The sequence below is a fragment of the Archocentrus centrarchus genome, chromosome 20 (genome assembly GCF_007364275.1).
Source record: "Archocentrus centrarchus isolate MPI-CPG fArcCen1 chromosome 20, fArcCen1, whole genome shotgun sequence".
NCBI classification, from domain to species: Eukaryota; Metazoa; Chordata; class Actinopteri; order Cichliformes; family Cichlidae; genus Archocentrus; species Archocentrus centrarchus.
This window is the reverse complement of record NC_044365.1, coordinates 23,232,673-23,245,422: the sequence shown is the minus strand read 5'-3', so window position 1 is coordinate 23,245,422 and position 12,750 is coordinate 23,232,673. Positions and strand designations below refer to the sequence as shown.

Genomic DNA, 12,750 nt, shown 5'->3' with positions numbered 1-12,750 from the left:
ATTGATTTTACTTAGAGGTATCTGGATATGGTTTGAGCCGGAAAACACACTGGTCTGATTGGAGATTTTATTAATTTTTACAGTGTGGATTTCTTTTCCAGTTATTGCCAAGCGTAACCAGTTCTGTGTGTCCACATTTAACGGCTGTCATGTCATCGTAATAATGTACATACCAAGGCCAAAACATTTGCAGATTCAGGTAACTCATGTCAAACATTTGTAGTATAGCAGTGATGAAAAACTTCTTTTTTATTTTTTATGAGTGGCCTTTTTTCTCTACTTTTTTACTTAAATGTGAATATTGTTCTAGTCATTGCTGTCACAACATTTCGCTCATTTCAAGACAAAATCATGTTTTACACCAATGATTGTAGATTCATTTAAACACACTAGAGATCAATATCCTGGAGTTTTACTGAATAATAAAATGTGCAATATTGCATCCGTTCAGTTCTATGGTGAAAATGCATAAAAATCACAATCATCTAAATGATTTTTATTTACACTTTGTTGACATTGAGACCAAAGACTAATCAGAATTTGAGTCACATGTATTTTCAAATTCCCCCCCCCCCCCCCCCCCCCACCCACACACACACACACACAGCTTCTATAACCGCTCTCCTCATTAGCCAGGATATACAGGTTAAAGCACAGACTGTACATAAAAGATGGATGTAGCCACAGTAACATCACTCATTTGTTAGCAAAGTCCTGTTAAGATGTCTCAAGCCTCAATTTAAACAGTTATTATGTTGTACTGTATTCAAGTGGTTCCATGGTGTAGTAATTAACACATTCACCTTACATGTGTGAGATGAACCAGTTCAACAGTGGGAGGAGACATAAACCCAATCTGCGGTGGTCACAAGCTAGTGTACTCCATGTGCTGGTCCAAAACTTGCTAAGTGATCAGAAAAGGGTTTCATGAGGTCATAGATCAGGGTGCCTAAGGGCTGTACACCTGAAGTTTCTTTGCTTATTTTCCCAACCAAAGGAGTCATCCCCTGCTGGACATCAGAAAGACTGCAGGTTTTTGCTCTGAACTGGTGTCATTTCACGTCCATGTAGAGGCATCTTTTATGCACAGTCTATGGATTAAAGTGACATTTTGCAGCCATTTTTGATGTCATACAAATTAGATAACTGCAATTAGCATTTGCTAAATTCTTCCCCCTAACAGTGACTGTCCAATAACAGCTTACAATTCCAGGGTCAGCAAAGCAGTGCATTTTGGATTATCAGTACATTTATAGAGTCCTACTGGCAATGTCTCTTTGAAGCCTTTCTCTGAATAACCAGAATTATGAAAGGTAAAACATGTCCGCCATTAGCAAGTATCAGCATGCCTTTCTAATGCACTACTAATAATAGTCACCAACAATTTCAAGTTTGCATCATCAGCTAACAAACAAGTCCTGGATTGCTTTTGCATTAAAAAAAAATGTTATTACAAGATGAGGAAGCCAGTTCTAGAATTGTCAACCTGTGGCAACACAGTGATACCTGAGATAGTGTTATATATAACTCACTGAGGTGAGCAGATTGAATGTCTCCAAAAGATCATTAGACATTTAACAATGTTCAGCCAAATAAATGTGGCAGCCCACTAGTACAAGGATAGTCATAACCTGTAAGCTGGTAGACAACTAGACATACAATGAGAACAATAGTAAGTGTACTTAACCGACCAACCTCTGGGTTTGGTTACTTTGCTCTTTTTAGAGGAACCAGTGCTTTGCCCATTAAGCTAAAATACACAATAATACACATGAAAGGCATAGGTGTGTGTTCAGTTAATCAATTCACCCTCATTCGCCAATACCTGTCAGCTTTTCCCTCAGTTGTATAGCATGTACATATATTTAAAGCCTTTAATGAAAAATTTTCACTTTAAAACAGTATGTTGGGAACATTAAAAAAAATCAACCACAAACAGTAAAATTTTCACTCACTGAACTTATGTTAGTCCTAGTTACTACTGGCTAACAACAGTTTACATTTTGGCCAACAAAAGTCAGATTTTATTGTCATTCTGAAATCGAGATGGTATTTTTTAACAATACTAAAGTTTCAGGTGGTAAGATTGCCACCACTTCACACTCTGTCCTTGGAAAGAACACGTTGGAGTGCGCTAAAGTCCCTTTAGGCAAATGAAGTGAACTGAATCCCTTCCTAAACAATCATTCTTGCTCAGTTTAGTTAAGCTCTCAGTTGCAAACACATGCACAGAGTGGGTAGTTCAAGTCACACACTCATATGGAAGCAAGTCTTTTCTCCAAGATAATGGCTAATGTATGCAGGAGTTTGGGGAAGACAATCAAGGGACTAATTACTCAAGCTGAAAAAAGGCCACACGAACACAATGGTCCCATGTAAGTAAAGAATGAAGAGACTCTCCTGTCCACGTTCGGTGATTTCACTGCTCTCTAATTTAGACACTTGTTAGCAAATGCTTTCTCTGGGACACATAAAAGTTTAAAAATTCAAGAGTTGGGAACTTACTTATGTTGTTAGCCAGTGAGGACATCCTAAATAATCCTTCCTTGTTTTAGAATGAGCATAATTTACAATATAGAATTAATGTCCAACCCATGATTACCTGAAACTAGCAATTGAGTGAATAAAGTCATTAATAAAGTGCTTACTGAAGTGGCTCCATAGTGTAAGATACTGGGAAGAGACACAAATCACTTTGGGGTTGTACCAGGAAGGGCATTTGGTGATGGAAAAAAAAATGAGTGACGGTGGTTTTACCATAGACGTCTATACAACCAGAAGTTGTTTTTTTTGTTTGTTTGTTTGTGTTGCAATCAGGGGACTCCCCAACCACTGTGTAAATGCAGTCTGAGAATTTGGCTTGTTTGCATTGACTAAAAACACTTCAATTATACAGTATTGCCAGATGAGAACAATGTTATACCAGAGGCTTACAATTATTTTATTTTGAAGAGCACTGTTGTACACAAGTCAGATAAGCTGGAAAGACGTTGTGAGAGGAGATATGCATAGACACACATGTAAGCCATATTTCACTGTCCTAAAATAAGACAGCCTAGGCTGATTCAAACTACTAAGTGTTATAAAATGATCAGATTATCAAACATTATGGGACTTTTGCCACACAAGTACAATAAATACCATACTCTGGCAGCGTTGTAATGGCGGAAACAGGTGGTTTTCTAGCAGCAAAGCCTTCACTTGCTTCAACTGGACTCCACTAATGGCTTTCACTCCCACTTTTATTAACAAAAGCAACATAGTTGTGTTGTTGAGATAGGTTACTGCTGTCTTCTTTGTTCTCTTATGAGTTGGATTAAAGGACACTGAGTCACAGATTCAGCAAATGTTGCAGGATCTCAACATAAGGAAATGAGAATTAGAGTTTACTTCCAGCTGTGACGTTGTTTTATCTTATCATGATACTTTCATAGCACACAATAAGACTCAAAATCACAAATTATCATAGCTGTCTGTAATTTCTGTAACTCCTGTCATTTTGATTACATTTGAAATAATAAAGAATGTTGGTAAAAATATTCACACTTCTGTTTCTTTGCATGGTACACCAAATTATATATTTCTTTTGTCTAAACATGCATGTCCAACTTCTTTTGGATTCTGCAAGCAAATTTCTTTCAAATAACCATGTTTTTTTTTAGTTCCATTAATCAGCATTTAGTTATGCATTCCGTGTAAAGTCAACTAAATCTGAAAGAAGTTCCCACCTAACCCCCTCAGAATCAGATGATTTTTACTACGGTAGCTTTACTATATTTAATGAAGACATGCAAAAATATTATGAAAACGTGATAGGTGGCTCTCCTTTTCACCTACATTTTGACATCAGGCTCATCTTCTAGGCATGTTTCCACCTGGGTCCGAAATGTCTGGTAAAATTTATCAGGTAATTAATTCTCATAGTATGGGACCTCTGGCTCACATGAAAAGACAACTAGAGAAACTAGCTGTTGAATTCTCTGAGCACATATGGCAATCTGCATTAAAAAATATTAATTCTTCTTCAATTTGTCTAAGACAACCAGGTGATTCAATTTAAAGTGGTTCATAGATCCCATTGGTCTAAGGTAAAACTGGCTAAATTTAGACCAGACATGCAACCCCACTGTGATAGATGTAAAGTGGAACCAGCCACCCTAATATCACATGACTAACACATTTAGATCCCAAAGATCCCCCCCCCCCCCCCCACACACACACACACACACACACACACGCACACATACAAACAATGTTGTGATCCAAACATTAAAGATCTTGTTTGCCCATGAAGTCTTCTGTTTTCTGACACCTGTGTTTAAATTGTGTCATCCCTGAAAGAGAGCGTGACGGTGAAAATTGCTGCATGCTCGGTTTATGTGAAATCCTTGATTGGGTAGGTTTTTGAAATGCTTACTGCAGATTGAGAAGATGGAGCTCTACAGCAGGACAGAGAGAAGCTGAGTAAACAAGACAGCAGAGGGGAGATAGAGACAAGCTCACCAAGCTAGAAGCAAAAAAGAAAAAAAAAAAAGGGGCATGAAGGAGATTTGAGGAAGGGGTGAAATATTAGTGACCGAGCAAGGCGGAGGTGTCAGGCTTAAGCTGTTTGTTACAGAGACTGGTTCAGTAGCTCAAAGGACAATAAGAGAATTAAAATGATCAAATACAAGCAGTGCTGTGTGTGACTCAAAGAGAGACTGAGGAATCAGTGGAGTGTGCTACACAAACACAAGCCCTGCATGTTGTACCTATAAACAGTAATCAGTGGGTGTTAATAGCTAGACAGCCAGCAATTACATTCATCAAATAAACTTAATGGCTCTATTGTGGCCAAGGTCACACCACAGCTATGATTCATGCTGCTGCTGTTGTAAACCTCCCCTCTGTGTTGATTTACTTCCATCTAGTGGGCAAACTAGGGAATAAAACTGCTGCCCACAAAGGAAGATGAATCCCACTGCTGCTGCCTGATAGAAAGTAGACCCTCTTTCAGTTCTACAGTTTTACATATCAAGAGGTAACAAAATAAATCATCTGCTTGTTAGCAGGTCTTAAAATTGGGTAAATGCAACCTCAGATGAATATTGCACTTTTCCACCATTATTTATTTAATAAAAAATAAGTGCAGAAGGTGTGTTAACACAATCTTCCCAGGAGTGGATGTCCCTGCAAATTCACTCCAAGATCGGGCCATGCAGTGCTCAGAAAAACTGCAAAAAAAAAAAACCCAACAGCTACATCTCAGACTTTACAGGCCTCAGTTACTGTAGTACGTTACATGTTAAAGTTCATGACAGTACAATTAGAAAAAAGACCAAACAAGTATGGCTTGTTTGGCAGGTTTGCCAGGAGAAAGCTTCTTCTCTCAAAAAAGAACATGGCAGCACTGCTTAGCTTGGCAAAGTTGCATGTGAAAAAGCCACAAAACTCATGGAACAATGTCTTTGGACAGAAAAGACCAAAATTGAGATGCTTGCCATAATGCACAGTGACATGTTGCTGAAAATCAAACACAGCAAATCAGCACAAACACAGCACACCAACTGTCAAGCACGGTGGTGGAGGGCGATGGTTTGGGCTTTTGCAGCCACAGGACCTGGGCACCTTGCAGTCACTGAGCCAACCATGAACTCCTCTGTATACCAAAGTATTTAGAGTCAGATGTGAGGCCATCCGTCTGACAGCTAAAGCTTGGCTGAATCACAGCATCAAAAGGACAATGATCCCAATCACAGCTGCAAATCTGCAACAGAATGGCTGAAAAGATAAGAATTGAGGTGTTGCAATGGTCCAAAGTCCAGACCTCAACATGACTGAAAAGGCTGTAGTAGGAGCTTAACAGAGCTGTGCATAAATGAATGCCTGCAAACATCAGTGAACTGATGCAACATTGTAAAGCAGTTGGCTATTCACCTAATATCCTCATAATGGCATAATCAGTTAGTGTGTAATTATTATTCTCTGGTTCTGGTTCTAGCCCTCCACAGTTACCCTGGTAGGTAAAAATCACCCAGTAAAACATCTAATTTCACAAATTACTTAAGCACAATTGAAAAATAAACTGTCAGGAAAATTAGTTAATTTGTGGCACATTCAAGAAACAGTCTGCAGACAGAGTAGATTGCAATAGATATATATTTATTTGACAGAAAAAAAAGGACAGTGTAAAGTTAGTTTAGTTACAGCTAATTCCATACAGTGTAACAGGAGTGCAAAGAAGTGACAGAGAGGTGACCCTTCATTCATGAATTACTTAGGAGTAACTGGATTCACATGCTGGACCAAGAAATGCATCAGAGATAAAGCAGGATTGAAGCCTCGGGAGCTTTTGACAGCATCCTACGCATTCATAATTAGCAAATACTTGTCGCCAGTCTTGTTTCTTTAAATCAGTGTGCTCATTGGTATAGCCATGTTTTTACTTTTTTCTTCTTCTTCTTTACATAAGAGACATTAATCCAAGACTGGCTCACATCTGTAGCAGTGTTTGTAAATAACTGTTCAGAGCCAGCATGAGCTATCAGTAATCTCTCTTCCTCACATGCTTTTGTACAGTTGGTCACCTGCAGATCAGTTATACATCTCAGGTTTCAGCATGAAATGTCAGCCACCATGTCAGCATTGTCCCAAACTGGGTTAAACAAGTATAGTGTGTACCCGAGAGCACAGCAATGAGTTTTGTTGTACTCATTACTGACTATAAATCCATACAAAAGACTTGCAGTTTATACGCAGCGTTCCCACGAAAAATGGCTTTATTTCAGTTGGTTAATATGGCGGCCTTGATGGTTTTCTATCAAGCCATTTTCTATCCAGCTCGAACTCAAGCCTGCGATAGCCAAAAATGAGGACGGACCTGTGACATTTACAGAAAACTAAAGACTGAAGGCCAGCTTCTCCTAAAGTACCTAAAAGCATGAAGGTTAATCCAAAGTAAATCCATCAACATCTTAAGGAATAAAACTCTGTAATATTGGCAGATATAGACCTGTGGTAGCGAGGGGCATATTGAACGCCAATATTCATGCTGTGTGCAGCTCTGCTGTTGCTATCAGGGCTCAATAAACACAGGCACGCTGGCAGCTTTGAGGTCAAAAACACGGAGGACTAAGGTAAAGTTTGTAAAGCTCACAGAGGAAAGATTTAAGTGTCTCTATAAGAACCGCTAACCCTTTCCTGTTAAGGTCACCTTGAATAGGCACTAAATGAGTCTCAGAAGATCATTTAATAAAGTGGCCCACCTGCACAATATGATACCCTTTCATCTAACTCCTGCTCATCTGATAGTCACAGCAAACAGAGTTGTGAATCTTTCATCATGCTTGTACTGCCTGCTAGAAACCAAAAACTACACCAGGTCGTGTTTTTTCTGCAAACAAAAAAGAACAACTGTGCCCTGTGGAGTTTTCTTGTAAACCACAGAAGTTATGTTTAAAGTCTGAACTTCTCACCAAATCACTGTTTATATCCTTAAGGCACAAAAAACATCTGCGGAAACAATTCAGCATTTTCTTTCAATGAGCAACATGGTGTAGTGGGTGGCACTGTTTGGCTGGGGCCTTTCTTTACATGAGTTTGCATGTTGCATGTTCCTGCATGACTTTCATCCCACAGTTGGATGTATGCAGAGATGGACCCCAGCCTTCTCCACAACCCTGAACCGGATAAGCAGTTAGAAAAATGGAGAGAAGCTGCTTTAAGGACAGCAAGTGACCGTGAGTGGTCGCAGACCTGGTCACTGTCTTCGAAGCAACCATTTCAAAGGCAACAAAAATCACAAGTTCATTAAACACGGTCTGAATAATTTTAGTCATGCTGCACTTTCCAACCACTGTTTTTTCCTAGTGTGACTGTACTGTTAATACTCACCTTTCTACTTTTTTTAAATGTTAACATTTGACCTTCTTCTTTCCTCTCAGATTACAGGAAACATAAAAGTCTATAAAAGTCAAAGAAAACACCTTGAAATTCAATTTTCCAAAACCCAAAGATATTTAATTTGCTAGCAGATAATTAACAACTGAGAATCTTGAATTGGTAACTATCTAGCATTTTTTTTTTTTTTTTTTACTGGAAAATGATTTAAAACCATCCCCTCAATTTTTTTTATTGACCAATAGTCATTCTTTTCTAAAATACATCCCTCTGCCATAAGGTAATCACATATAAAATTGATTTAAAACAAACAAGATCACTGCTTTAAGGTGACACACAAAAACACAAACATCAGTAACTGCTCAAGTGCTTTGAAACTGTACACTTGTATGTAATAAACAATGCCACATTAGAAAAGCATTTACAGTTTGGTCACAACAAATGGGAATCATTTGAAAAGCAATTCCCTCAGCAATCATCAACAGGATATTACAGGGACCATTTAGTAGTGCAGTTCTGCCACTGGTATCCGGTAAGGAGTGTACACACTAGGTTTAGCAATATGTATGTAGCAACTCATGCTTCTCTGTTTGAAGTCTCATCACACAGCCCTCAACACAGTATTGCAAACCTAGTAACATCAATCAGTTTCATTTCAGGTAAAAATGGGACAATAAATCTTTGAACAACATGAAATAAAGGGTTTAAAAAGCCTCCTATATCAAAGTGAGCTCATCAAGAATGTCAATGACTGATTAAAAAAAAGAGAATAAATATATCACATTGATTTTTACATACAGTAACATTTCAGGGTTTGTTTGTTTTTTTTTTTACCATTTTTTTCCTCTCAACACACAAGCAGCTTTGCCATCAGATCAGTAAGGGAGAGGCTCCATTAGTTGTAGGTTAGAGGCTCCATCAGCCATGAGTGTCTCGTTAATCTAGAACCAAACACACAGTGTTTATAACAAGACTCCAGTTTACAAGCTTAATTTTCAAGCAGTATTACAATAGCACTGTTATGACAAGGGCATTTAAAAAAAAAAAAAAAAAAAGAATATTCCTAGGTTTGCTGCTGAAACAGCAGGAGGGATTACAACTGAATCTAAACCACACACCACAAAGCAGTGATAAGAAGAAACAAGGCAAACAAGACTACTTTTAAAGGCCCTGTGGAGTTATATGTCCCTTAAAGCAGTGACAATCAATGTAAAACAAATGAACAAAACACTAAGCTCTTCATAGTGATGAACCCTCACAGAATTATCACCTGACTACATGTTTTAGCTCCATGTTTGGTTTTACAGCCCACACCACTATTGTTGAGGTTCAGTCTTGCTTGTGTCTGAACACAGGTGCAGAAACTGATTTTTCAAAAGTTTTTCTAAGTGGGGTTAAACTTACTTGAGCTTAAAGTATATTTTTGTTTATCAAATGGTCAGAAATAATGAGAAAATGCACTGATTCTGTTAACTGAACACACACACTGCCTTAGTTGCACGGACCAACCATGTTTGCATACTTAGTCGCCCCTCAAAGGTGCATATAGAGCTCTGTGGTAACAGTGAAAACTTCTAAAAACACTGCCTGCTCAGCAACAAATAAGAAACATAAAGCACTCTGAGTGCTCAGGTAGAGTAGAAAAGCACTATATAAGAACCAGTCTATTTATCATTTATAACAATAAGCTTATAATGAGATTAAATTCATATTGAGCAGAACTGAGTTCACTTTAAAATTTTATTCTGTTTTTGTTGATACTTTTAGTCCCCCTTTTGTGCCGGGGAAAGAATTTATTATTTTAGCTGCTCATCACACTATATTTGAATTTTAGTCAATGCAAGATAAGCAACTCCTATGCAACATCTGCCAGTAAACACACCCAAGACCTACAATCAGCAGATAAACTGGCTGGTTTTCAGAGCTTTTTGCTTAAAAAGTCACTTGCTGTGCCCCAAAACAATGTTGGTCACGACAACAACTCCTTGCCATAAAAAAAAACAAAAAAAACACAAACCATAAAAACTATAAAGCTCTACAGAGTTGAAGCGAACTGTGTAGTCAGGTGATAGTTAGGAGCAGGTTCACCCTTTTTACATTCAAGCAGTTAGATGAGCCAATATAATGGGAAAAATATTTATAGAAGGCAGAAGAATGTCTCAAATGAACTTCATGAAATCTTCAATTCACAGAACTGTAATGAGCCAAACTCATGAACTCATTACTCACTTGAATGTGCCTCCACCTCTCTGGCTTTTGACAAACCCAATCCAGAGTTTTGTTTGGGTCGGGCTCCCAGCTCTTCCGCCTCCCTGGCAGGATTCTGGTTCTCATCTAAAGGTTTCTTCTCCTTCGCCTCCTCTGGATTGTAGTGCCCACCCTCATCTGCCACTATCTTCTCCACCTTCTCTATCAAGTGTCCTACCTGAGGATGCTCCCCAAATATGCAGTTGTTAATAATAAAGTACCTCCGCTTGCATTTCTCCAACACCCACTGCAGCTCTTTGCCCTCCCTACGAATGTACCTCTCGATGGAGATAGTTTTCAACACCTCCCCCCAGGTGAACACTACAATCGTATGCCTCCACACATCCTCCCCAAAGAGGCTCACATGCTCCTGAATGCGAGCACGGTCCACCTCGGTGAACATGCCAACAGGGATGACGAGCAGGAAGGCATGTGGACCTGGAGGGCAAAGAGAGGCTCCCCTGACTAACTCCTGTTTATAGGAAGGCGGGGTATCCTGGGAAGAGAACCAGCCTGGCGTGTCCACCACAGTCACCTGCCGCCCCTGCACCTCCGTCTGCCTCGTGACACAGAACTCAGCAGCTCGCTCCAGGTGAAACTCCTCTCTGCCTAAGATGGTGTTGCCTGTCAAGCTCTTCCCTGGCCACCTCCATCCCAACACCACCAGACGAACTTCAGCAAGGCGGTTGGCCTCCTTGGCTTTGGCTGCTGCCTTTCTTGCCTCATCGTCTGGTCCAGATGCCTCGGCAGCTACGGTCCGTAAAATCATAAAAGCCAGTGTCAGTATGTAGTAGAGTGTTAATTCTTATTAGTAGTAGTAGTAGTAGTAGTAGTATTACTGGCTTGATTGGTTATTATATTTATTTCTAACAAAAAAGAAAAAAATGTTTTAAAGCTTTTTAATTTATTTTATTTATTAGGCAAAATCTACTTATAGGCTCTGGCTCCCATTAGGAACACCACTGGACAGTAGTACATTTAAAGATTTCAAAATATACCTAATTTTAGGCCTCATTCAGAGCATGTTGTACACACTTCCATTTATCAGATACTGTTTTAGCTACTCCTGTTCAACTTTAAACCAAACATTATCAAATCGCGTAGCAGCAACTTAATGCATTTCGACATGTAGACACGACCTGCTAAAGTTCAAAATTGAACATGAGAATGAAGAAGAAAGGTGATTCACGTGACTGTGAACGTGGCATGTTTGCTGGTGCTGGACAGGCTGGTCAGAGTATTTCAGAAAATGCTGATCTACTGAGATTTTCCCACACAACCATCTCTAATGTTTAAAAAGAAAAAAATATCTAGTGAGTGGCAAAATCTCTGAGGAATGTTTCCAGCATCTTGTTGAATATATGCCACAAGGAATTAAGTCCTGAAGGCAAAAGGGGATCCAACCCGGACTAGCAAGGTGAAGCTAAGTGGTAAGTTAGTGTAGTTATCTATATATAGTTATATTATTTCCGGAGAAATGTATGTAGTTGACTGTATGTAAGTAGTTGAATGAAAGCTATAGTTCATAATATAATTTGTTTTTGTAAAAGAAAAAACATACAGGTTGCATGGATGTCACTTATGATAATTGATGACAAACGGATGTTTGTTTAGTATACGCAGATGCGTGTTTATTGGCCAGTATGCTCTGACTGGTCGACTGAAACATTTATGGCGGACGTGTACCTGATGATACATAAAGCTCCTACACATGGTGTAATTGCTTTGTTATTTAAAATTATTCGTTTTAGTTTATTTTTAATAGATTTGCTTTTTAAATTAAGAAATACTGAGGGGTATTTGTGACGAAAAAATGTGAGCGGTTTAGAGAAGTCGATTCCCTTCACACCATCCTGTGAAAGGAACTGACTCACAGTCACGTAGACCTCCCGACAGATCCAGCAATGCATCCTAAGGCTGGCTGCGTCGAACAAATTTGACCCAATTAACAACTTTACAAAGATACACTTCCTGTATTTTATTTTCTTGTAGGTACACAATAATGTTTAGGTCATTCCTCCTTAGCTTAATTTTTTTTCGTTATCTAAAATATCTTTCCGTATCAGTTTTAGTTTAATTATAATAACCTTCAGGCCTATTTTTATTTTATTTATTTATTTGATGTACTAAAGCCGTGGTGTGTTGAACGCATTAGTGTGAAAAAGAAATGTTTCAAATATTAAACGAAGGCGGAAACTGAGCTTCCAGTTATCGATAACATCTAGTTGAAGTTACATGGCCCGTAGCTTTTGTGTTTTAAAAGAATTTACTATATTCTTAAATACGTGTCAGTTGTGTTTTGCAGTTATAGTGAAACGTGTCAAAATCCGGTTCGGACGTTTAGCTTCGAAACTGCTAAGTTGATGCTAAATTTGACAGTCCCGGAAACGCCCTTCATGTATTTATTAACTCAAACTTTTTTTTTTTTTTTATAATCTGTGATGAAGTTAGACTCTCACCTGAAGTCCGAAGTGGTTTATTCGCTTCCATGCTCTGTTTAATTCCTGATCGTGGTCTTAATTCGTCTTTGGGCGGCTAGTTCGCCGGAATACTTGATGACAGAAGTTACAGGATAACCTGAATGCAAATACGCCATTTCCGGTCCCAGATTTTAAAAATAAAAGC

The 12,750-nt window shown here is 38.7% G+C and overlaps 1 protein-coding gene across 2 annotated transcripts; it reads right to left on the bottom strand.

Annotated features, from left to right (window-relative positions):
- Positions 1-6,131: 6,131 nt before the first annotated feature.
- Positions 6,132-12,724, bottom strand: gimap4 (GTPase IMAP family member 4). Of its 2 annotated transcripts, XM_030756989.1 has the most exons (3): positions 12,585-12,724; positions 10,108-10,875; positions 6,132-8,819 (listed from the first exon to the last, which is right to left on the bottom strand). In XM_030756989.1, the coding sequence occupies exons 1-3, from the start codon at positions 12,613-12,615 to the stop codon at positions 8,815-8,817; spliced, it is 804 nt and encodes a 267-aa protein (XP_030612849.1). In that variant the 5' UTR covers positions 12,616-12,724; the 3' UTR covers positions 6,132-8,814. The 2 variants fall into 2 exon arrangements, with proteins under 2 accessions (XP_030612849.1, XP_030612848.1); XM_030756988.1 differs by lacking the exon at positions 6,132-8,819 and having other exon boundaries at positions 10,100-10,875.
- Positions 12,725-12,750: the final 26 nt, after the last annotated feature.

Excerpts from the sequence above, each read along its gene's own strand:
- gimap4 (XM_030756988.1), bottom strand. The coding sequence starts at position 12,615 with ATGGAAGCGAATAAACCACTTCGGACTTCAG. Across the intron at positions 10,876-12,584 it reads TAAACCACTTCGGACTTCAG|CTGCCGAGGCATCTGGACCA; the intron begins GTGAGAGTCTAA and ends TACGGACCGTAG.